General features: G+C 48.2%; 1 protein-coding gene across 4 annotated transcripts in view; it reads right to left on the bottom strand.

Moving 5' to 3' along the window:
• Positions 1–25734, bottom strand: part of LOC144767011 (uncharacterized) — a 587268-nt gene that overhangs the window by 250636 nt on the left and 310898 nt on the right. For 2 of the 4 annotated variants that reach the window (XR_013598020.1, XR_013598021.1), the window contains 6 exons: positions 20417–20461; positions 20256–20302; positions 19886–19951; positions 16443–16531; positions 16138–16248; positions 9117–9225 (listed from right to left, as the gene is read on the bottom strand). Coding sequence is in view for 2 of the 4 variants with exons in the window: in XM_078650665.1 (XP_078506791.1) it covers positions 19885–19951; positions 20256–20302; positions 20417–20461 (159 nt within the window). In the remaining 2 variants the exon portion in view is untranslated. Of the gene's footprint in view, positions 1–9116; positions 9226–16137; positions 16249–16442; positions 16532–19804; positions 19952–20255; positions 20303–20416; positions 20462–25734 lie in introns of those variants that run through there. The other 2 variants (XM_078650665.1, XM_078650666.1) reach the window with 2 other exon arrangements.

The raw sequence follows: 25734 nt of genomic DNA, 5'->3' as shown, positions 1-25734 counted from the left end.
TAACCTTGAAAGACTGGAATTTTGAAAACTGAATATGTAAATCATACATTGTGGTTTTAATCTACTGTCTAACCTAATGTGTATAAATGAGGAGCACAGACGGCCTTCACTTCCCACGGGTATGTGCCAAATCTGCACTATAAGTCACCCCCTATAATCACTTTTAATCACTATCCATGCCCACCACAACATGGCAACCGCAACACTCCAGTTGCATACCGGCAAAGCCAACTTCCCCTCTCCAATATGGCCACCAATTAGCAGGAAGTCCTACTCAGTCCTTCCTTTATCTTTAGTCCTCACGAGGCATCCCCGCACAGCGGATTCGCGCTGCCAACGAAGGCGGAGAAGACCATTGTGTTTCCCCGCCCTACCCACCGCCGCTTCCACCGAGAAGTAAGGTAAGCTTACTCCCCAATTTAGCTCGCACTCCATTCCCGCCCCACAAGACAGAGCCGGTCTCAGTTTTTAATTACCATTATTTTTGTTATCCAGCATTCAGCCTGCGGACCAAATAAAGGAGACATCTTACTCCATCAAACTGGAAGAAACCCTTGCGGTTTACTTCCCTACCACGGCTGCTCAAATTGTAGCCAGGTAAGCTTCAACCTTCACTCGTCGATCTCGGCGCCCTAGCATATATATCCTGCTAATAGGTAAAAATCTTTTACCACACAGCAATCAGCCCCAAGAGCTGGAAAGAGAATTGAATTCTACACTTTCCCCAACAAGGAACCAGCATGCCATCACGCCCTTGACCCAGGACCCGTGAAGGTAATTTCCCGAACCCCCGGAAATTAACGGCCTGTTGACTGTCCACAGGCAGTCTTAAGCCCACCCCTGCCCCTCACCCACTCTCACTATCACCACACTCCTTCTATACCCAACCCGGCGACTTTAAGTTGATTGGATCGGAATCATGGAAGAACCACCATCACACGCACTACAATTTGTGCGTAACCATGATATCACTACCCACATCGTTAAAGCACTATATCACGAATGAATGACAAATTTGTCACTAAGTCACCGCGCCGTTTTTTACTGTTCTTTCACTGATGTGTAAACACTTCAACTCACCTCCGGTTCACTTCTCGTGAGTGTTAATAGTGAATGGCCTAAAACTTTTATAGTTACCCTGTTGAATGTTTTTAAACCTTATTATTTCAGGCGGATGCCTTACCTTGTGTTTCCTATTTTCCCTCCTTTTCTTTACAGGCGTTCGCATTGTAAAACAGGCAGTGATCTTAAATCGTCCTGATGATGATCCCGTTTCATTAAGAGCCTTTAGGGATCGAAACGTTGACGCTTTAAAACAGTGTAACATATAACTTATGTATATATCCTATTGTTTACACTGTTGAGTGTGTCTTGCAGTAATGCTCATTTGAAATCGCAAGCCACTCTTTGGCCCGAAACTATTTTTTTCTTGCCTGCAAAACCTCTTTCCTTCCTTCTACCTCTCTTGATCCTTTTGGATTTTCTACCTCCTTGGGACAGGTACAGGATTGTACCCTATCTTGATGTTCATAATTGACCCTCTCCAGGTCATTGAAATTCTGTGTTATTCCTGAATAAACTATTCCTCGCCCGGCTGGGCGTCGAAAAATATAGTACTGATTGTGGCCTATATTGTTATCTTGTGTTAATATTGTAACTCCTTAGGACCCTTGTTTTTCTATAATAATTCACATGCATTTTAAGCACAGTGGCTTTGCACTGGCCCATTCGCTTACTTTCCACCATGGTTTTCATGGTGGTGGAAGAGCTGACAGTTACAGTGATGCTCGACTGAACTTGTTGTAATAGGGCGTTCAAACAGCCAGAGTGACAATGGATAGATCAGGCACACCCAAGCTGCCACAAGTGTGGCGGTCATCCGATTACCAGCAGCCCAACCAGTTACCAAATTTAACAAAAAATAATGTGAATAAATAATGTACTACTGTTAGTGATTTTTATTAAACATTTTGTAAGATGTTATCTTAAAAATTTCTTTTTTGCTAAATACACTTCTTCTGCTTTTCTTGTTGTTTTTATTCTCCTATTTACAATTGTTCTTAATAAAAGAAATAATGATATTTAATGTATATTATTCTGCATCTTCATGTGAGCGTTTTTGGTTGCAGACCCCGCAGAACTCGTCAAGAGAATCTCAATGCAATATTGAGTTAGATTAGCACATCTTATTTCTAAACTAAATGAAAAGTTAAACTTATCTGGTGGATCAGGTACATGTTTTTAACTCCCCCCCCCCCCCCCAAATTTTTTTATTTGCAGGTATGAATAGAAGAAGGAAAGTTATTATTAGTACAATAGTCAACATTTTTCATCATTACACAAATTAGCACAATTCAATGTTGGCTGCTACTGTGCATTTTGAGATGCATACAAATTAATACATGTAGAGCGATAAGCATGCTTGCTGTTACATTAACGGATATTTTGCTAAAAGTCTATTCAACCTTTTTGTAACTAAGGGGCTCATTATGATGGCTGGAGAATCACCACCATCGTGCTGGCAGGGGGGATCCTACCACCATCACAATGTGATTTACCCTCCGCCAAATTAGGATGGCTCTGGGAATCACATGTGTTCCGCAGAGGGTCCTGCAAGGCGGTCCTCTTATGTCTGCCTTACGTCACCTGGAACAAGGGCATCACTGCTGCGGTGCTGTACACGCACCACCATAGTGTTTAGGATCAGCACTTTCACCTGTCTTTAAGCGGTTGATATCCTGCCGCAAAAAGACAGGCAGGGAATGTCTTTGGTGGAACGTTGCTGGCACCCTCTGTGGGGGCGAGGTGTGCCCTTGGTATGTACGCGTACCCCCCTAAAATTCCATGCACAAAGTGTCAGTCACTGCGTCCTGCCTGCCACATTGTGCATGGAAACGCACATAGTGGCCTTTTAACATTGCGGACTGTGCTGCAACCAGCAGCACCGTCCACAATTTTAAAGGGCCAGTAAGCGCCTGACATTATAGTGACCAATAAATTAGGATCATAGGGAAATTTTCAAGGAATAAAAAATAGAAAAAATTAACATAATTTATCAACTTGACTGTGACCAATACATATTGCTGTGACGGAGTAAGAACTGGTCAAACAATTTCATAATAGCTAGACATATGACATTATCTAAAAGAAACAGGTTAGTATTAGATTCCTTACCTTAGAATATCCCCAGGCGTCAGTCTGGATCCGGAAACTTTTGCGTAGCAGTACCCCTGCGCGTCGGTAGGCGTCGTCTGCAGGCGTCTCCTGCGGCTCCGCATCCGTCGTCGGCGTCGTGCGCCGTGATGACGTCGCTGGAGTATATAGACGCCGCCTCCGCGCGCTGACGTCAGTTCTTCTTTTTTCCGCGCCAGTTAGCGCAGATCCGAAGAGCAGTACTCCGGTCTTTTGACCAAAGTTTTTGAATCTTTCTGTTACTCTTAAGGTGCCGGTAGGATGCCCGGTTTTAAGAATTGTGACGGCTGTGACCGCACGATGTCGGTCACGGACCATCACCGACTCTGCCTCCGGTGCCTGGGCCCGGACCACGACGTGGACGCCTGCGTCGATTGCCGGGCCTTGATGAATAAAGCTAGACGGGAGCGGTCCCGCAAGCTACTCGAGCTCCGGGTGTCGGCCCCGCGTCGAGAGCGGTCCCGGTCCGGACGGAGGTCTAGGGAGCAATCGAGGGAGCGGTCGCGGAGCCGTCACAAGCGCTCCGAGAGTCATCACCATTCCTCTGGTTCCTCAGGTAGGAAGCACAAGAAGTCGGGGCATCGTCATCGTACCCCCGACTCCCCCCGACGCTCGCGCGATGCGGCCGGGGGTTCGGGTAGCCCGCGGCTCAGCGTGAGTCGCCGGCGCGGCCTGCTCCATACCCTACGGTCCCTGGGCAAGGCGCGACGCCCGAGGAGATAGAGGCGTTCCTCATGGCCATGAGGGCACTGTCTCCTCCGACGGGGCCTAGGGCGCCTGCGGGCCCGGTGGTCCCGTCCGGGGGCCCTAGCGGTTCGGGTGCTCCTGCCTCGATGCCGTCGGGTGCTCCGGCCCCGACGGCTCCAGCCCCGGCGCCGCAGGGGCCTTCAGGGTCGACGCCGGCTGGTCCACCGGCCTCTCCGACGCCGATTCCATTGGGGCAACCCACGGTGCCGCCCCCGCGCGGCGCCGGGTCTCCGGCGCCGGCTCCGGGCGGCGCCGACCCCATTCCCTCTCTGACTCCGGACGCGGAGTCGGACCGGCGTCATCCGACGCCGAGTCCGGCGCCGATGGGGTCTGTTGACCCCGGGGAGCCGGTCTACATTGTTGACTCCGAATATGGTGAGGATGTAGATTGCGGAGAGGAGTGGGAGGGGTCTGAGGACCCTCTGACCCGCGAGTGTCAGTACAATGTGGACTGGACAGGTGACTTGGGTGACGCCAGTGGTCTGGATGACTCCCCCAACCCTGGCTTTGTCTCGCCTCCTACCGTGGCTACGGAGGAGGGGGCAGCTTATTCAGTGGTGTTGATGAGGGCTGCCAAGGCCTAAACACCTTGAGCTCCCCGTCGCGGCCGTGAGGACTAACATCCTCACTGAGGTTCTCAAACCGCAATCATGCCCACAGGAGCCACTGCTGCCGTTCAATGAGGCCTTAACTGACGTTCTTTTGGGCACGTGGTCCAGGCCCGCTTCAGGTTCGCCTGTTGATAGGAACGTGGCCAGACGCCACCGTCCGTGTACGGATGACCCAAAGTTCTTGTCCACCCATCCCACCCCTGAGAGCCTGGTGATCCAGGCCCCGACATCCCAGTCCGCATTCCCGTCGGCCCCGCCCGACCGGGAATCTAAGAGGTACGACCAGTATGGTAAGAAGGTCTTTTCGTCCCTGAGTCTGGGACTGCGGTCTTGCACCACCGCGTGCCTCTTAGGCCGCTACACCCACTCTCTGTGGGATACGGTCGCGGAACTGCTGCCTGAATGCCCGCTGGAGGTACGGGCTAAGCTCGGCAAGGCTATGATTGAAGGCCGAGACGCAGCAAGATACTCCATAAGGTGTGGTCTTGATACGACCGACTCACTGGGCAGGGTGATGTCCACGACAGTGGCGATTCGTCGCCACGCCTGGCTGAGATCCGCCAATTTCTCGGCAGATGTCCAGAATGCATTGATGGACATGCCGTTTGATGGCAGTCGCCTGTTTGGCGACAAAGCGGACCACGCGCTGGAACGCTTCAAGGACTCCAGGGTCACGGCCAAGTCCTTGGGTCTCTCGACCCAGCGCCAGCAAACGGGTTTGTTTCGCTCCTTTCGTGGCCACGGAAGGGGCGGTCCCACACGTGCTGCCAGCCACGCGCCGCAACAGACTTCTCAACGCGGCGGCGGCCGTGGGAACCGCCGAGGTGGCGGTCGGGGACAGCGGCGAGGTCAGTCCACATCTCCCCCCGCAGCTTCCGCCTCTAAATCCTCCTAGTCCATGCTTTCAGGCCCATGTGACGCCGGTGGGCGGCAGGGTTCGCCATCACCTCTCCCACTGGCACACAATAACATCGGACAGGTGGGTGCTGCAGCTCGTCCGAAGGGGCTACTCCCTCCCCTTCGAGACCACTCCTCCAGCCATGCCACCGCAGAACCACCGTGTGTCGGGGGACCACTTGACACTTCTGCAGGAGGAAGTTACGGCCCTGTTGGCCAAGGGGGCCATCGAGCGCGTTCCTGGGCCAGAAGTAGGATGTGGTTGCTATTCCCACTACTTTCTGGTGCCCAAGAAGGACAAAGGGGGTCTACGTCCTATCTTGGACCTAAGGAACGTCAACGGCTTTCTCCGGAAGGAGAAGTTCAAGATGTTGACATTGGCTCAGGTCTTGGCTGCTCTAGACCCGCAAGACTGGATGGTAGCGTTGGACTTGCAGGATGCGTATTTTCACATCCCCGTCCTGCCGGCCCACCGGCGTTACCTGCGGTTCACGGTAGGCCAGGAGCATTTTCAGTTTATCGTGCTCCCCTTCGGCCTTACCAGCGCCCCACGGGTGTTCACAAAGGTGATGGCGGTGGTCGCAGCCCATCTGCGCAGATCAGGGGTGTCAGTCTTCCCCTATCTAGACGACTGGTTGTTGAAGGCGGGCTCGCCCCAGACAGTCGTCCACCACCTTCAGATGATGGCAGACCTCCTGCATGGGCTGGGGTTTTCCATCAATGTGCCGAAATCACACCTGTGTCCCTCGCAAAAGCTCCTTTTCATCGGAGCGGTTCTCGACTCGGCGCAGTTTCGGGTCTATCCACCGGAACGGCGGGTCCAGGATATACAGGCTTTGATTCCCATCTTCCAGCCGTTATCCCGGGTTTCGGTCAGGTTGACGCTGCGGCTACTGGGGCTGATGGCTTCCTGCATCCTTCTGGTGCATCACGCCCGGTGGCGGATGCGGGCTCTGCAGTGGGACCTGAAGTTTCAGTGGGCCCAGCATCAGGGCAACTTGTCCGACCATGTCTTGATCTCGGAGGGCACTCGAGACAACTGCAGTGGTGGCTTACGGACCGCGATTGGGTCAGAGGCAGACCCCTCTCCCTTCCCCAGCCGGAGCACGTTGTTGTGACGGACGCGTCCCTCCAGGGCTGGGGAGGCCACTTGGGAGAGGCAGAGATCAGAGGCATCTGGTCTCCGGCGGAGTCCCGGCTCCATATAAACCTGTTGGAGCTACGGGCGATTCGTCTGGCACTGAAGGCATTCCTCCCCTTTGTCAACGGGAGTGTAGTGCAGGTGTTCACGGACAACACCACCGCCATGTGGTACTGCAACAAACAAGGCGGGGTGGGGTCGTGGACCCTTTGCCAGGAGGCCCTGCGTCTCTGGCAATGGCTGGAATGTCAGGGCGTGACTCTGACGGTTCAACACCTGGCAGGTTCTCTGAACGCCAGGGCGGACGAACTCAGCCGTCGGTGCTCGATGGATCACGAATGGCGTCTGAACTCGGACATGGCGCAAGGCCTCTTTCTGCGATGGGGAGAGCCTTGGTTAGATCTATTCGCCACAGAAGAGAACGCGCAATGTCATCAGTTCTGCGCATTGGAGTTTCCAAGACGGCACTCGCACGGCGACGCCTTTCGGCGCGAGTGGAGTTGCGGTCTGTTATACGCCTTTCCGCCTATACCACTTCTGCCCAGAGTGCTGAAGAAGATCAGGCGCGACCGGGCCCAAGTCATCCTTGTGGCTCCGGACTGGGCTCAAAAATACTGGTATCCCGAGCTACTCAGCATGTCAGTCGGTCCCCCGATCCGCCTGCCCCTTCAGGAGGACCTTCTGTCGCAGCTGCAGGGGACGGTCCTCCACCCGAACCTGTCCAGCCTCCACCTCCATGCGTGGAGATTGAGCGGCGACAGTTGATGCCATTCGACTTGCCTCCTGAAGTCTGTGATGTGATTCTGGCAGCCAGGCGTCCCTCCACGAAGTCGGTATACGCCTGCCGGTGGAACAGATTTGTGGCATGGTGCACAGCAAAGGCTGTGGATCCTCTTTCTGCCCCTCTTTCCGAGGTTCTCCTCTTTCTTCTCTCTCTTGCCCAGCAGGGCTCTGCTCTGGGCACTATCAAGGGCTACCTTTCTGCCCTTTCGGCCTTTCTGAGGCTGCCTGATCAACCTTCTTTGTTCAAGTCCCCTATTATGACAAGATTCTTGAAGGGCATCACACACATGTATCCACCTGTCCCGTTTGTGATGCCTCAGTGGGACTTGAACCTGGTTCTGACCTTCTTGATGTGTGCTCCCTTCGAGCCACTTCATTCCTGTCCTCTCCGTCTCCTGACTTTAAAGACGGCCTTCCTGGTTGCCATCACCTCTGCCAGGAGAGTGAGTGAGCTCCAGGCTCTTTCTGTCAAACCTCCTTTCATGTCCATTCATCCAGACAAGGTGGTTCTGAGAACTAGACCTTCTTTCCTGCCCAAAGTAGTCTCTGCTTTTCACATCGGGCAGTCCATCACCTTACCCTCCTTCTTCCCGCCTCCGCATCCTTCAAAGGATGAAGAGCGGCTCCATCGTCAGGACCCAAAACGTGCACTTTCATTTTATATGGATCGCACACGCCAGTTCCGGGTGGATGACCAACTGTTTGTTGGCTACGTGGGTGCGAAGAAGGGACGGGCGGTACATAAACGGACCATCTCTCGGTGGGTCGTTCTGTGCATCAAAGCGTGCTACTCTTTGGCTCGGAAGGAGCCTCCTGTTGGGCTGAGGGCCCATTCCACTCGGGCCACGGCGGCTACTACTGCCCTGGGCCGGGGAGTCCCTTTGCAGGACATTTGCCAGGCGGCTACGTGGGCCTCGCTGCACACCTTTGCGAGGCACTACTGCCTGGACAGTCAAGTCCGGAAGGATGGCTTCTTTGGCCGTTCGGTCCTCCAGGACTTTCTGGTGTAGGATTGTATCGGTTCGCAGACCCACCACCGGGGTTGGTATTGCTGGGGTATCTATTCTAAGGTAAGGAATCTAATACTAACCTGTTTCTTTCAGATGAACAAGTTACTTACCTTCGGTAACGATATATCTGTAAGAAACAGTAGTTAGTATTAGATTCCTTACCGCCCCGCCCATCCTCCCCGTTCTGCGAACTGATACCTAGGGTTAAGGACTTCCCTTTCAGGGCCCTAGTTTCAAATGGCACCAGTGTTGGTTCTCGCATGGCTCTGCGTGTTCTGGCGCGGAAAAGCTATGTACAAAGAACTGACGTCAGCGCGCGGAGGCGGCGTCTATATACTCCAGCGACGTCATCACGGCGCACGACGCCGACGACGGACGCGGAGCCGCAGGAGACGCCTGCAGACGACGCCTACCGACGCGCAGGGGTACTGCTACGCAAAAGTTTCTGGATCCAGACTGACGCCTGGGGATATTCTAAGGTAAGGAATCTAATACTAACTACTGTTTCTTACAGATATATCGTTACCGAAGGTAAGTAACTTGTTCTTCTAACATACTCAAACAGCATTATCATGTATTTATACTTTTTAATACTATTTACAATATTTATAATGATTTTTTTTTCAAACAAAAGTATCAGAAAACAGTAATGGCTAACAATCAAAGCAAAACATTCTGTTGACTCGATGGCATAACCTATTTCCAAAATTGAGACATAAAATGTTAAACTCCAACCTGATGACTCCATTAGTTCCAGCGCAATCTTCAATCTAAAATCATCCATAAATCTAGGATTTTGGTAAATGTCTGTTAGTGACAGCTGACTGATGTAGTGATCTGCAAACTAAGAAGACATTCGAAATGTATACTTTCCTTAATTAATTGTATAATGTACATTTTATGAAAATGATCATATTTAAAATTATTTTGCATAACAAAAAATTGTGTTAATAGGATGTCGTTTCGAAAGCCATCCAACTGCTCATTAGAGTTTTCCCGAAACACATGAGAGGTCTCAACCCGATTGCATTATTACAATACTAGTGGTCTGGTTGAAACCCACGCTGGGATACTGCTCTGCTTCAAATGGGCTGTTTGACATAGTCTGTGCGGTGGTAAGCAATGAAATCCTTGAAAGTCAGCGGATACCGCCTCACCGCAACATTCAGATTACATTTTTGGATTTCGCATGCCCTTTCACAATAGTCAGCCCGTAATTAAAAGGCAGGTGAAAAGTTACTTTGGTGACCACTAACAGGGCCACATCTCTCCTTGGCCCACCACATTGGGTCATTGAGGTCACATATGGTGCCCCCCAAAAATCACATGCAACATGTACCATGGCAACGCAAGATGCCTGCCAGACAGAAAAAAAACCATCAAGCCGGTCAAGTAAACGACACGCTTACTTACTTTAACTGCTGTTCACAATCCATTCTGGCAAGTTTCTTTCATTTTGCATTTAACGTAGAAAGAAAACGAAAACAAACTTTAGGCAGGATTAAAAAAAGGTTCACTTGATCTTTTGTGTAGGTTTACTCTTTTTCTTCCAAACAAAGGATTTAATAGTAAGTTTACGACTGCGGAGACTCGGGATGGAGAACTCCGAACATATAAATATAGGCCGGTCTTCTCTTTTCATGTGCAGTTATCCATTCCTTCACCCCCACCAAAATGAGGTTTAAATTCTTCATTTTTTATTATGCGGATTCTGCTGCAAGCATCAACACAAGTTGCAATTGAAAATATTCAGTATCAAACAGCCAACACATATATCAGATAGTAATCTGGAAACTGGGAAATTGGACTCCTTGTCGGCGGTCCAGCTTAAGCGTCGAAGGTTTTATGCGATTCAAACCGGCATCGTAATAGGGATCAATGTGTCTTTACGTGTTTTAACATGAAACGTTGTTATAATCAGTGAAGTCTTCTTCTACCGCAATTTTTTTTAGTCAAACCCCTCTTTACTATAAAAGAACATTCCTGAGAAAAATCAAATATATCACGGAAATAATTTCTTTTTTATAAAAAATTATACATTATTGAACAAGTTACTTACCTTCGGTAACGATATATCTGTAAGAAACAGTAGTTAGTATTAGATTCCTTACCTTAGAATATCCCCATGCGTCAGACTGGATCCGGAAGCAGTACCCTTGCGCGTCGGTAGGTGTCGTCTGCGGCTCCGTGTCCGTCGTCTGTGTCGTTGGCGCCAGGATAACGTCTCCGGAGTACTTGGACGCCGCCCTCGCGCGCTGACGTCAGTCCTTATACACAGCTTTTCCGCGCCAGAAACGCAGAGCCATGTTAAAAACCAACACTGGTGCCATTGAAACTAGAGCCCTGAAAGGGGATGACCTTAACCCTAGATATCGGTTCGTAGAACGGGGAGGATGAGTGGGGCGGTAAGGAATCTAATACTAACTACGGTTTCTTACAGATATATCTTTACCGAAGGTAAGTAACTTGTTCATCTGAACGAAACAGGTTAGTATTAGATTCCTTACCTTAGAATAGATACCCCAGCAATACCAACCCCGGTGGTGGGTCTGCGAACCAATAATCACACCAGAAAGTCCTGGAGGACGGAACGGCCAAAGAAGCCATCCCTCCGGACTTGGCTGTCCAGGCGGTAGTGTCTTGCGAACGTGTGCAGCGAGGCCCACGTAGCTGCCTGACAGATGTCCTGCAAGGGGACTCCCCCGCCCAGGGCAGTGGTAGCCGCCGTGGCCCGAGTGGAATGGGCGCTCAGCTCAAACGGAGGTTCCTTCTAGGCCAAGGAGTAGCATGCCTTGATACACAACACGACCCACCGAGAGATGGTCTGCTTGTGCACCGCCTGTCCCTTCTTAGCTCCCACGTAACCAACAAAGAGTTGGTCATCCACCCGGAACTGGCGTGTGCGATCCAGATAAAACGAGAGCGCGCATTTTGGGTCCAGACGGCGGAGACGCTCTTCCTCTATTGAGGGATGCGGAGCCGGAAAGAAGGTGGGCAAGGTGATGGACTGCCCGATGTGGAAGGCTGTGACTGCCTTGGGCAGGAAAGAGGGTCTTGTCCGCAACACAACCTTGTTCGGATGGACAGAAAGGAAAGGAGGTTTGGAAGAAAGAGCCTTGATCTCACTCACTCTCCTGGCAGAGGTGATGGCAACCAAGAATGCAGTCTTCAGAGTAAGAAGGCGGAGAGGAGAGTTATGAAGTGGCTCGAAGGGAGCGCACATCAGATAAGTAAGTACAAGGTTCAAGTCCCACTGAGGCATCACGAAAGGAACAGGAGGGAACATGTGTGTGATTCCCTTCAAAAACCTATTTACAATTGGGGACTTGAACAAAGATGGCTGATCAGGTAGCCTTAAAAAGGCTGAAAGGGCAAAAAGGTAGCCCTTGATAGTGCCCAGAGCAGAGACCTGCTGGGCAAGAGAAAGAAGGAAGAGGAGAACCTCAGAAAGAGGGGCAGAGAGAGGATCCACAGCCTTTGCTGTGCACCATGCCACAAATCTGTTCCACCTGCAGGCGTATACTGACTTTGTGGAGGGACGCCTGGCTGACAGAATCACAGTACAAACTTCAGGAGGCAAGTCAAATGGCCTCAACTGTTGCCGCTCAATCTCCAAGCATGGAGGTGGAGACTGGACACGTTCGGTTGGAGAACCGTCCCCTGCTGCTGCGACAGAAGGTCCTCCTGAAGAGGCAGACGAACCGGGGGATCGACAGACATACTGAGTAGCTCGGGATACCAGTACCTTTGTGCCCAGTCCGGAGCCACAAGGATGACTTGGGCCCGGTCGCGCTTGATCTTCTTCAGCACTCTGGGCAGAAGTGGTATAGGCGGAAAGGCGTACAACAGATCGCAACTCCACTCGCGACGAAAAGCATCTCCGAGCGAGTGCCGCCTTGGAAATTCCAACGCGCAGAACTGATGACATTGCGCGTTCTCTTCGGTGGCGAATAGATCTAACCAAGGCTCTCCCCACTGCAGAAAGAGTCCTTGCGCCACGTCCGAGTTCAGACGCCATTCGTGATCCATCATGCACTGCCGGCTGAGTTAGTCCGCCCTGGCGTTCAGAGAACCTGCCAGGTGTTGAACCACCAGGGTCACACCCTGATGTTCCAGCCTCTGCCAGTGGCGCAGAGCCACAACCCCACCCCGCCCTGTTTGTTGGAGTACCACATGGCGGTGGTGTTGTCTGTGAACACCTGCACTACACTCCCCCGGACAGAGGGGAGGAATGCCTTCAGTGCTAGACGAATCGCCCGCAGCTCCAGAAGGTTGATATGGAGCCGGGACTCCGCCGGAGACCAGAGGCCTCTGATCTCCGCCTCTCCCATGTGGCCTTCCCAACCTTGGAGGGACGCGTCTGTCACAACTACATGCTCCGGTTGGGGTAGGCAGAGGGATCTGCCGCTGACCCAATCGCGGTCCGTGAGCCACCACTGCAGCTGTTTCGCAGTGCCCTCCGAGATCAGGAAATGGTTGGACGGGTTGCCCTGATGCTGGGCCCACTGAAACTTCAGGTCCCACTGCAGAGCCCGCATCTGCCACCGGGCGTGATGCATCAGAAGGATGCAGGAGGCAATCAGCCCCAGAAGCCGCAGATCCAACCTGACCGAGACCTGGGATAACGGCTGAAAGATTGGAATCAGAGCCTGAATATCCCGAACCCGCTGTTTGGGAGGATAAACCCGAAACTGCGCTGAGTCGAGAACCGCTCCGATGAAGAGGAGCTTCTGAGAGGGGCACAGGTGTGACTTCGGCACATTGATGGAAAACCCCAGCTGGTGCAGGAGGTCTGCCGTTGTCTGGAGGTGGCTGACGACTGTCTGGGGCGAGCCCACCTTCAACAACCAGTCGACGAGGTAGGGGAAGACTAACCTGCGCAGATGAGCTGCGACCACCGCCATCACCTTCGTGAACACCCGTGGGGTGCTGGTAAGGCCGAAGGGGAGCACTGTAAACTGAAAGTGCTCGTGGCCTACCGTGAACCGCAGGTAGCGTCTGCTGGACGGGGATGTGGAAATAAGCGTCCTGCAAGTCCAACGCTACCATCCAGTCTCCTGGGTCCAGGGCAGCTAAGACCTGAACCAGTGTCAGCATCTTGAACTTCTCCTTCCGGAGGAAGCCGTTGACGTTCAGTAGGTCCAAGATAGGGCGTAGGCCCCCTTTGCCCTTCCTGGGTACCAGAAAGTAGCGGGAGTAACAACCAACCCCACTTCTGGCCCAGGAACGCGCTCAATGGCCCCCTTGGCCAAGCGGGCCGTAACTTCCTCTTGTAGAAGTTTCAAGTAATCCCCCGATACGCGGTGGTATTGCGGTGGCATGGCTGGAGGGGTCGCCTCGAAGGGGAGGGAGTAGCCCCTTCGGACGATTTGCAGCACCCACCTCTCCGAAGTGAAAGTGCGCCAGTGGAAGTGGTGATGGCGAACCCTGCACCCCACTGGCGTCATATGGGCCTGCAAGCACGGACTAGGAGGGCTTAGAGGTGGATGCTGCAGGGGAAGGTGTGGAATGGCCTCGCCGTTGTCCCCGACCGCCGCCACGGCGGTTTCCACGGCCGCCACCACGCTGGATGTTAGTCTGCGGCGCGTGGCTGGCAGCACGTGTGGTAGCGCCCCTTTCTTGGCCACGAAAGGAGCAAAAGGCACCCGTTTGCTGGCGCGGGGCTGAGAGGCCCACGGACTTGGCCGTAGCCCTGGAGTCCTTAAAGCGCTCAAGCGCATGGTCTGCCTTGTCGCCAAAGAGGCGACGGCCATCAAACGGCATGTCCATCAGGGTGCTTTGGACATCAGCCGAAAAGTTGGCGGACCTCAACCAGGCGTGGCGACGAATCGCCACAGTCGTTGCCATCGCTCTGCCCAGTGAGTCCGTGGTATCCAGCCCATACCGGATAGAACACTGTGCTGCATCTCGACCGTCCCCAAGGGCTTGGGCGAGTTTAGTCCGGACCTCCACCGGACATTGTGGCAGCACGTCCGCGACCGTGTCCCACAGAGAGTGGGTGTAGTGGCACAAGAGGCATGCGGTGTTGGCTGACCGCAGTCCCAAACTCAGGGAGAATACCTTTTTACCGTATTGCTCATACCTCTTGAATTTCCAGATCGGGTGGAGCCGTCGGTAATACGGTCTGGGAGTTAGAGGCCTGGATGACCAGACTCTCGGAGGTAGGGTGGGAGGACAGGAAGCAAGGGTCACCTGGAGCCGGGCGGTGGCGTCTGGCCACGTTCCTATCTACAGGCTGACCCGTATCGGGCCTGGACCATGTGCCCAAAAGAACGTTTGTCAAGGCCTCATTAAACGGCAGCAGAGGCTCAGCCGAGCTTGACTGCGGTTTAAGGACCTCAGTGAGGAGGTTAGTCCTCACGGCGCGACGGGGAGCTCAAGGCCCAAGGCCTTGGCCGCCCGCATCAGCACCACACTGTAGGTAGCCCCCTCCTCCGGAGCCACGGTAGGAGGGGAGACAAAACCAGTGTCTGGCGAAGTGTCCGGACCACTGGCATTCCCAAGCTCACCTGTCCAGTCCTGCTGAGACTGACACTCTTGTGCCAGAGGGTCCTCAGACCCCTCCCAATACTCCTTGTCACCCATCTCCTGATAGTCAGGGTTCTCAAAGGAAGGGGCCGGTTCATTTAAGTAGAAATCTCCAAGCGGCGTCGAGAGCGGAGGGAGGCATCGGGGACGGTGGCACCCAGAGGCAGCGCCGGAGGTGACACCCTGGGGGTCGGCGCCGGTGAGGTTGGCAGGTCGACCGGCGACGACCCGGATCCAGTGGGGCCCTGCGACGCCGGGACCGAAGTCGCCAGCGGCGTCGGGACCGAAGCACCTGACGGCGTCGGGCCGAAGCACCCGACCCGCTGGGGCCCCCAGTCGGGGCCGCTGGGCCCGAAGTCGCCGCGGAACCCGACGGAGGAGTGAGCGACCTCATGGCCATGAGGAAGCGCTCGATCTCCTCCGGCGTCGCGTGCTGCCCAGGGACCGGTGGGTATGAAGCAGGCCGCGATGCCCGCGACTCCGACGGAGCCGCGTGGGCGGTGTCACCCGAACCCCCGGCCGCATCGCGCGAGCATCGGGGAGAGTCAGAAGAGCGATGATGCCCCTTCGGGCTCGAAGTCCTCAGGTAAGCACAAGAAGTCGAAGACCGATGACGACTCCCGGAGCTATGGTGACTCCAACCCCTCGACCTCCGTCCGGACCGGGCCCTCGAGCGGCGCGGGGCCGACTACCGGAGCTCGAGCCGCTCGCGGGACCGCTCCCGCCTAGCTTTGGACGTCAGGCTCGGCAGTCGGGGCAGGCCTTGTCGTCGTGGTCGAAGCCCAGACAGTGAAGGCACCAGCGATGGGGGTCGGTAACAGACATCAGTCGGCGCAGGGTTTAAACCCGGGCATCCCTACTGGCACCGTTGGAGTCGTGTAGACTTCGAAAAGGATAAAAAAATTATCGAAAAAGTTTAGTCAAAAATTGACTAAGGGTACCACTTTTTCCGGATCGACGCTTGCTGGTGCGGAAAAAGGAAGAACTGACGTCAGCGCTCGAGGGCGGTGTCTAAGTACTCCGGCGACGTCATCCCGGCGCCAACGACGATGGACGCGGAGCCGCAGACGACGCCTACCGACGCGCAAGGGTACTGCTACGCAAAAGTTTCCGGATGCAGTCTGACGCCTGGGGATATTCTAAGGTAAGGAATCTAATACTAACCTGTTTCTTTCAGATACATTTGATAACACAAATTAAGGTACATACTATTTTGAAAATAAATTACCATCAGGCAAAAAGCACAGCAATTGTAAACGTCTTTTTGTCTTGGGGGGTAGATTGTATCACCAATTCCCATAGATGGTGGTCTGGACGCCTCACAGCCTGTAGGAAAGCCCTTTGGAGACATATGAATTGAGATGTAAAAAATTACAGCTGGTCCATCTTACGTAATTATTAAGAAACAATAATAAACCATTCTCATAAATAATGATACAATTGGAAAACAACCTCAAATCTGTGTTTTTTTATTTTGTTTGCAATCTTCTAACTGCAAAATAGATATTGTTAACATTTTTATGAAAAGGGTACCTCCAATTAATCATGAATTTTTGGTAGCTCGGAAGATTTCATGTCATAGAATCATAGACTATAATTTTCTTGGTAAGAGGTTTCAATATCTGTGGAAATTAAGTGAAATTAGTTGGAAAAACACCATCAGCAAGACAAAAACAATAAATAAATGTCAGTTGTACTTTAAAACCTCGGTTCGTACCAATAGAGGTCTTGACAAATCAGGTGAATTGAATTATATCCCAAAAATAAAATGGACACTAATATTATCACAGAAGTAGGCATGCACTGCTTCACAATACTCCATCTGCCCCATCCTGCAATTAATATGTAATGTGTCATTTTGGGATTTTTAAATTTCAGTTTAACAGTATCTTAATAGGGGTGTAAGGCCGTTCCACGTCACAATACACAGTAGTGAATAAAAAAAATATTTTGTATATGGAATTAAACTCCATCCTTTGAGAAACTGGCTTGGTATATGGTGCTCACTTATGTAAGTGTAGCACCGAACACCAATCCAGATAACCCTTCTGGCGATTCCAGTTTTCTACGACAACGTTGTAAAGCTCTATAAGTGGTAGCTGTGCAGAGCTGCCTTCATGCTTAGTCCATAATGAGTATAAAGCTGGTTTTTTTCTAAATGCATAATCTTATGGTATAGGTTAAGTAAAAAACAATCAAACAGAGTTGTAATAAAAAGAGGTACCTAATTAAACATACACACTAACACAATGTATTTTATCATACCTGTGTTTCCAAAATACAAAATCTTCAGCAACAAGAGCACAAAAGTATGAACAATACCCAATGGTCCCCAGGGGGAGACCAAACCATATACTAAATTATGTGAAAAAAACAGGAATCAAATCAAGAATAGACAAATAAGAAATATAAATTCCAGGGGACACAAAGCACCATTCAAAGGGGAGTATCTTGGAACTCCACGCGGGTTAGAGGAAGAGTGGGAACAGTCCTGTGTGGTCAATCATAGACAATTGGTAAGTCGCAGTTTAAATGAAATAGTACCCTTCCCACTGGAACCTTAAAGACACCCCGTTGTAGAGAGAAGGTTGGAAAGTCACACTACCTGTGCATACACCAGGTACTATGTTACCTACAACAAGGACACTGGGTGCATATGTGTTTAATGATGTTGGAAAAAACTGCAGAACACTCGGGAGGACTTCAAGAAAGATAACACTGGATAAGAAAACTAAGGAGACTGGTGGAACACAAAGTTGAAATAAAGTTAAGAGGTACCTGCAAGCAGAGGTTACAGAGTATAGGACACTCAGGAGTGACCAGGAGGCACTGAATACGAATGCCCACCTATGTAGGAATGCAGGAGAGGTTGACAGTGTACTTTAACTTGCAGATGTGTGAACCAGGCGACGCCTTAGATGACAAGGAGCCGCATTGTAGTTGCATAACATCTGATATTGAGCGCAAAAGGATCCGTGTGAGACAAGGAGAAAAATATGCCTTTACAGATGTAAACAATTAGGTTATCAATAATTATGCAGTGTCAGATTTACCAAGGTCAAAGGGACTCACCACATTCAGGTGAGTCGGAGCAGGCCACATGCAAGTGGTGAAATCCAATGGTGTTAAACCAGACCCTTGATATGACCCACAGTCAAAAGGAATATGAGTAGCAAGAGGACCTCTAGCTGCTAACCAAGAGATTTGCAGGCACGCATTACAGAGGATGTGTATGCAGGTGTGGATCTTGGCTGAAGAGGATGATGGAAGTAGGAGTTCATTTGAGCCTGAAGATCTCTGGAGGAGGCAACAAGCTGTGCACGTTGACTCAGTGCACAGGGGTTCTGTTCCAGCAGTTACAATGAGGTATACTGGCCTAAAAGTTATTGACAGGACTGTGTATGCCTTGAGGGTGAAACTGCTGAACCATAAACTGTGTTCCTGAGCCTGTTGGAGTCAACGGGAGCCCATAATAGGCATACTGGGCAGCAGTGTTAGGGTGCCTGGAGATGCAGGTGAGCGACTCTTTCACTGCAAGGGATATTATTTGGGGTGTCTTGGATCACCACAGGCATGGTGAACAACCTGTATGGAGCACAGACACAGACGTTGCAAAACAAAGACAATCAAGATGACGAGACCAGGATCTGCTGCAATCTTTCCTCTTGCAGTCTCGGTCTCTTAATTGCGGTCCACCGAATTCAAGAGTGTTCAGATGGTCGAACTGGAAATGGTATGTGATCTAAATCTTGCGCCATGACGATTTTAGGAACACACCAGAAAGTAAGCAATTTAGAACCCTCTGTAAAGGTTTGGGATGAATCTGGTGTCCCACACAAAAAAAGGGGCTGGACAGTGGGGAGGATACTCCCATGTCCTTTGTCCAGTTTTACGCCAGTGTGGGAGGCAGCATCTCCCTGACGTGGTTTCAAAGTTAAGTATGCAAGGAAGGCACCAAGTGTGTCCTTTAATCAGTCTCAGTGGTGCTGCCAAGCACCCCTACCCTACCGCTGTACAATAAATTCTGCCTGCTAGATGGTCACAAACCACCATGTGACAGGATATGTTTGGTTCTGGCCTACCCTGTTCAAACTAGGCTCTTCAGCAGTAGGTCAGAAACTTGTTATTTGGAGGCAGCAGCTCTAGCTTGCTGTTCGGTTCTGAAAGACAGGTACGGAAAGAACTGAGGGCTCCCAAAGGAGCTTTATCGTGCATTTAAAGATACATCCCACAACAACGTTTATATGTCTGAGTGTATGGTTCCAACATGTTTGTTTACGAAACGTGACAGGGTTTGTTATAGCCAGTTTTGAGTTGTTCGAACATTATTGACGAAAGGTCACACTATATAAAGTCATGAATGATTCACTTACCACCATTGATAATGGACTAAGTATGCTGTAGGGGTGTCAGTCTCATGCTCTGTCCTCCATAAATTTAGAACAGAGCACCCTGCCTTTAGGAGTCGAAGGCCTGCTTTCTGGGTAACTTAAAAATGTTAAGCGTATTGACCACAGATATAGAGAAACATATATCTGACGTAAGTGGTGCTAGCATCAGCTTACTCATGCTACAATGGCAGGCTTGTTGTCACTATTTTAGATGTCACTTATTGGGTGGCATATTACATGCTTCAGCCCTTTGCAGAACCCCTGGTGTAAATATGCCATGGGTACCTACATGATAACTAAGACTTTAAATTTATAATGGTACCCCAGTAGCCACTCTTGAGTGTAACTAAGTACTCACCTTGTCAAATGTGTGGACGTAGCACAGAGATTTTGTTTCCGAATAGCTGGAACACACTAACAATAGTCATAACTACATAATAACACCAGCAAAAAGTGGGGGTGACCCTGAAAGCAGATGCTACTTTCCTACAAGGCCTCTATTACGATTGCAAACCCTCTTGTATTTTTCATAAATACAGTTAAAACCTCTGTCTCTTAAATAAAAGAACAAAACGTTGCACTTACTAAAAGAATCCTATGAGCACCAGTATTCGTAGGAGACAGAACAGTTTCCATAGTCTCATAAGGTACCTGCCCATAATAGAATGTGGTAATGAATAACTTAACGTGTGTCGTGAACTACATACTTAAACACTTACATTATTTTAAAAGTTTTAATGTTTAACAAATCTTATTTTAAAAACTAAACTTATTTGCTTCGATCACAAGCACAGATTCTCAGCAAGCAGACCTGTTAAATGTTGCCTATTGCTCAAAATGTAAATTCTCATATTTGTATGGCTCTTAGACACTCCTTAATAAATCATAGCGTTAAAATTCAAAATCAATACACCAAGAAAGTGTGAAAAATCAAATAAGGAATTAAAATAGTTACCCGAAAGACAGATGAACGATATTGCCCCATGAAGATAGAGGATGAAACTGTTGGAGAAAGTGCCAAACACTAAGGTTAAAATAAAATGACATCATTAAACATATTCAGACACAAGATTTTTAATTTGTGTTATTTTTCATAATAGATGTAACTATACGTACATTGGGTCTTGACAAACATAACGTGGCAAGGTACGCATCTATTACCTATTAAAAATAAAAAATTTAAAAAATTTAAAACAGTAGTTCAAAAGTGATTCATTACAACAGATTGAAGAACACCAGACTGGCTAAAGGTTATCAGTGGCGGTTCAGCCACTGCCACACCAGCGGCACAGCCGCCACAGTCAAAGGAAGCTATGTGATTGGCGTAATCACCAGGGTACCTCAAAGCATATTACGTGTTTTGTCACCACCAATGGTGAGATGGAGGTTTCGATTTCATGTACACTGTGGCGGGGAGGAAAACAAGGGGTGCCTACAGGGCCACTTCTACACCCTCCAAATGTGGATGCACACAGGGGGTCAAAACTTGTGCACCAATACGTGCATGCACATTTGTTCTCGAACGGAATACAATTTTCAGTCCAAGCAGTGCAGGAACATTGTGAAGCATTTCTCAATATGGTCATTTTTTTAAAATAACTGAGTTTTGGAAGAGTAACCTTCCTGGTAATTACATGATGTTCGCCAGACTACAAAACACAAACCTGCAGGCATGCAGGAATGGTGGTGCTAATGGCAGTGGCGCACATTAGAGCACCACCTGCCCTTGCTTGGCTTTAAATCTTAATCCAGCCATTAGTTTAAACGATTATCTTTTGACCAGTTATATTTTATGTTTTTGAAATCATAAAATATTTGGCAGATATAAAACCAAATTTGTGTAGTTCTGGATTTCAAGTTCCCTTTTATAATCTATTTTTTCTGTTTACAGTAGCTATTATTTGGACGATATTACTTTAAAAACACCTATTATCCATTACTTTAATCCGGTTTATGTTATGCTAAAGATTAAATAAAAGACGTATACATTTTGGAAAAATATAATTCTTTTGTAAGGATAGATTAAGGATGTATCAATAAAACACACAGTGTTCATACACAACAAAATATGTATATTGTTTAAAAATGTATAATTTAATCACACATTTTCTAACAAAACATATAGCCCATAAAACCAATTTTTTTAACAAACTTTTTTTTTCCAAATATAAACTCGTAATAAACAATTGCTGATATCTCATTACAAACACAGATCCATATTCACTGGATGATTTGTGATTCATTTTGTTTAACGAGATAATAAATATTTGTTCATTTTGTTCTGACATGTGTGGTGTATAAATGAAATAGAGACCAACGTCATTGACTATCCATTGGGGCGATTTTAGTCAATGGAATGACGAATCATACAATTTAATGTTTGGCACTATTGCTTCCAAACATCCAAATACTGGTTTATGCCATACAGCCAAAAGTTTTTCTATGTCATTAGATGCATGTTTTTTTAAATCTGTGGATACATAAGTGATAAACATAATTTTAAAAAGGTTTTCAAGACTCCTACAATAACATTCAATACTTTCACTCAAAAAAAAAATCCACTAAATTATATATATTTATTTTAATGTATTTGAAGTTATCTAGAGTACAACTATTGTTAACCATACATTGACTATATATTATTCGGTCATTATTACAATGTGGGTTGTAACCCCTTGTTGGAGGCTGTCCCACCAACTTGGAAGCTTTGAATGTGACCGCCTAATCACAAAGTAGGCTGTCCGAGGCTAAACCAGGCGGTCAATATGACTACTTTCCGACACTAATCCATAAACAATGGTGTTTCATCATTCGTGATTATGAAGTTTGTTTCTAACAGATAATCCATGATGGTCTTTCCGACATTTATTTGTTGTTGTAAAGCAATTTTGTTGGAGGCCAGCAGGGTCAACTTCCACTGTGACAATCCACATTTTTCCCAGAATTGCCTGCCCCACGGTGCAGAGATGTTGTAAAACTTTAGCATTTTTCATGTGGAGCCAGTGCTGCGGGGATTTTACGCTTGCAGCACCAGATCACATTAAAAAATGTATGTTTGCATAAGGAACAATGTGCGTGCACATCCTAATCACAGGGTTCCATCCGCTGACCTGAGGGCGGTTGGTTCCACAACTGTAGCAATTGTAATCTGAGAAAAGTCCGACAACACTTGTAAGTAGGCAAAAAATGTATGACCTTAAATATTATAATGCCCTTTTAAAAACAAAATTCGACATTATGTAATCTATTTTATTAGTGTAATTTCAAATCAATGTTAAATTAAGAAGGTAACCTAGAAACAAGATAAGTGGCCAAATTAAAATTAAAAGCAGGTGGCATCCTTTGGGACGCCAACACCGTAGTTGCACTATAAGATTGCGCCAGACCTCTCGTATATACGGTATCTAGCGGAAATTAATACGTTGGGGAACTCTAACCTAGGTGCGCATACAACAGCTGCAGACATGAACCCGAAACACACTGTAACAGTCCGGATCATGACTGTCCGGTGAGAAAGGCCAGTACATCATGCTTCAGAGGCCAAAAGTATGCACTTTTGAGAAGCAATGGAGCACTGCCTCCAGTGATGGCATCCCTCTTTCACCTGGGTGGTGCCATCCACATGGTGCTGGAGAGGCATCAGCCTGCGATTGGCAGTATGCCTCTGGATGGCCGCTCATGGGCATGTAGTGGGCTGTTCGGGCGAACGGTCCGCGGGATGCCAAATTTCTGCTGCAGGATATCTGCTGAAACTTCTTAGAGGTTCTTGTTCTCCATGCAGTCTCTGTGGTACTCTTGATGATACCATAGGGATATCTTTTGAGCACATCTGTGTTTTTGTTAGAAGATGGCACTATAGGTTTTTTAGAGGGTCTTGCAGGATTGGTGATCCTTCTGCGGCGCTACCTCTTCTTTACACTGATACAATCCACTAGTGATCCTAAGGGCCATTTTGTCACACTCAAAGTAACACTTGAGTACACCAATTTCAATTTGATTTAGTTATACTCCCCCCCCCCTCTTACTGGCAAATTTGAAGTCCAATACCTGGCCACGTTAGTGATCATATCCTCCCTCCCCCAGTGCCAGTGAGAGTTTGTGGTAGACGTCAACGCTTTTCCTGAACACCCAAGAGATGCCACGGGTAAACCATCCTCAGTTAGAAAACTATATTGTAAACAACTTGGAGATTGTACTTCCATGATGGGTGTCTGCAACACCTGGCGCACATGGCACCCCAGAATACTAAAATATACACACACATGAGCTGTACACTATACCCACTGTCCAATTGAACTCATCTTCATGCCTGTCCCAGACTGTAGGACAGTTACTGAGATCAAAATCCTGGTGCGAGTCGTATCGGATCACATCCCACTACTCCTGAAGTTTGTTGGCTCCATGGGAGTTCTACGTCCTACATGAAGGCTTAATGTCAAGTTACTTTAGGACCAAGAGTAGAGGTATGCTTATTGAGGGATAACTGAACCACTACTTCCGAGCTAATGAGTGCACAGTCCGACTTCATTTTATGCAGTGGGAGGTTGATAAAGCCACTGTCTGTGAGTATGCAGAGTGATTTCTTAAACACAGATGGCTGTCCCATTAGCACCATCTCTCCCAGTTTGAGGCCTGTGCCATCATCCTGTAAATGGATATGGCAATCACGGACAGGGTGGAGGAGCCACTGAAGATCCAAGTAATATATACAGTGATAAGACCATATCTCTCAAATTTTCTAAAATGATATGTACATGTTCATTGCACCTGGTTAATGTCTGTGGTGTTAAGAATGGAAAATTCTACCTTTCCTGGCTAGTCACCCACTGGCCCTCCGGATGATTCACTGAAAGATTTTCGACAAAACCAATATTCACTTTCCAAAATATTGGGACATAAATATCGTTGTCAAAAATATTGACTTCCTGAATTTAAAATTGTTATTTTTTTTAAATCAAAAGTAAATAAATCGTTGCAAAACTGAAGGCTTAAAATGTATGATTTCCAGTCTAAGGATTGAAACATTAGGGAAAGTAGTGTATGGGTATACATGAATATTCCCCTTGAAATAAATTGAAATTTAAAAACAACCAAATTACCAACTGCAATACTAAATATAATTTAATTAAAAATCATATATAAAAAAATAAAAATAATCATAGTATACTATTTTTTGTTAATGTATAAAAAAAATCAACATTTACATAAATTAAGTTTGATTTGTTTAAATATTAAATTACCAAACAATAAATATTTTGTAATAAAAGATCATTTTAATCATATAAAATAATTATTAAATAATTTTTAATAAAAATAAGCCTAGAATTTAACAACCAATTTGCAACAAAGATTTAAATTAATTAAAAAAGGGTACCTGCATTATTAACATAATTACTTATCAATCAAACAAGTAATAATAACTGAAGAAAACAAATTTGAAAAGAACAAATTAAATGTACTAAGTAAACGTTACAGCTTTCCGACCAAAAACCTACAAACAAGATAATAAATAAACAATTCCGAAAAATATTTACCTATTAATAAATGAATATTTATTATAAACTGAATTACTTTTCCCCCATACCCCAAAAAAATATTTGCACAATTTACACAACTAAGGGCCCGATTCCGATCTGGGTCGGAAGGCTCCGAACGCTGCTCAGAGCCCTTCCGACTGCATCGGAATAAGCCGGCCGGATTCTTTACAAATGAGCCATTCCGATAGGCTCGGTCGGAAAGGAATTCAAATCGGATTTCAGGATGGCTTGCGACGGGCTCAGGGAGACCGTCCCCCATCCGGAAATCCTTCAGTACTACCCTGGTCGCCTCTTTACGACCGAGGGAGTACGATGGCAGTTTTTCACTGCCTTTTCGTGCCAGTGTTTCCGGCATGAAAAGCCAGTCGGAAACTGTCTCTGGGGGCCCCCAGCAGGGACCCCATGGGTGCGAGGCCGCCGAATGGCGGCTTGAGGGACACCTATGGTGCCCCTCTGTTGATCCCTGCACCCGGTGGCAGGCACCTTGGGAACTGCACCCCTGCTATTCACAATGCAGGCATGCATTCCGCTTGGAATGCATGCTCTCATTGTGAGGTATACGAGTGCGACCGAACAGTGTTCGGTCACATCGTACTTGCGGGGCCGTAACCGACGACAGCAGGTCGGTCAGTTATAGCTCCTGACCGATGTCGGACGGACCTGAGTCCGTCCGACATCGGAATTGGCCCATAAGTGTACATTATTAAATTAATATCAATTACCATCAAATCATTAACTTATGTAATCAATTTTTTTGCCCACCATTTGCAACTATTAACCACCCACCTCACACAGCAACATTTTTACACTTTTGGCATCTTTAACATTTTAGTCATTTTTTACCATAAATGATCAAATAATGAAGTAATTATTGTATAATACATTAACTGTCGCAAT

This window comes from Lissotriton helveticus, chromosome 7 (genome assembly GCF_964261635.1).
Source record: "Lissotriton helveticus chromosome 7, aLisHel1.1, whole genome shotgun sequence".
Lineage (NCBI taxonomy): Eukaryota > Metazoa > Chordata > Amphibia > Caudata > Salamandridae > Lissotriton > Lissotriton helveticus.
This window is presented reverse-complemented; position numbering and strand designations above follow the sequence as displayed.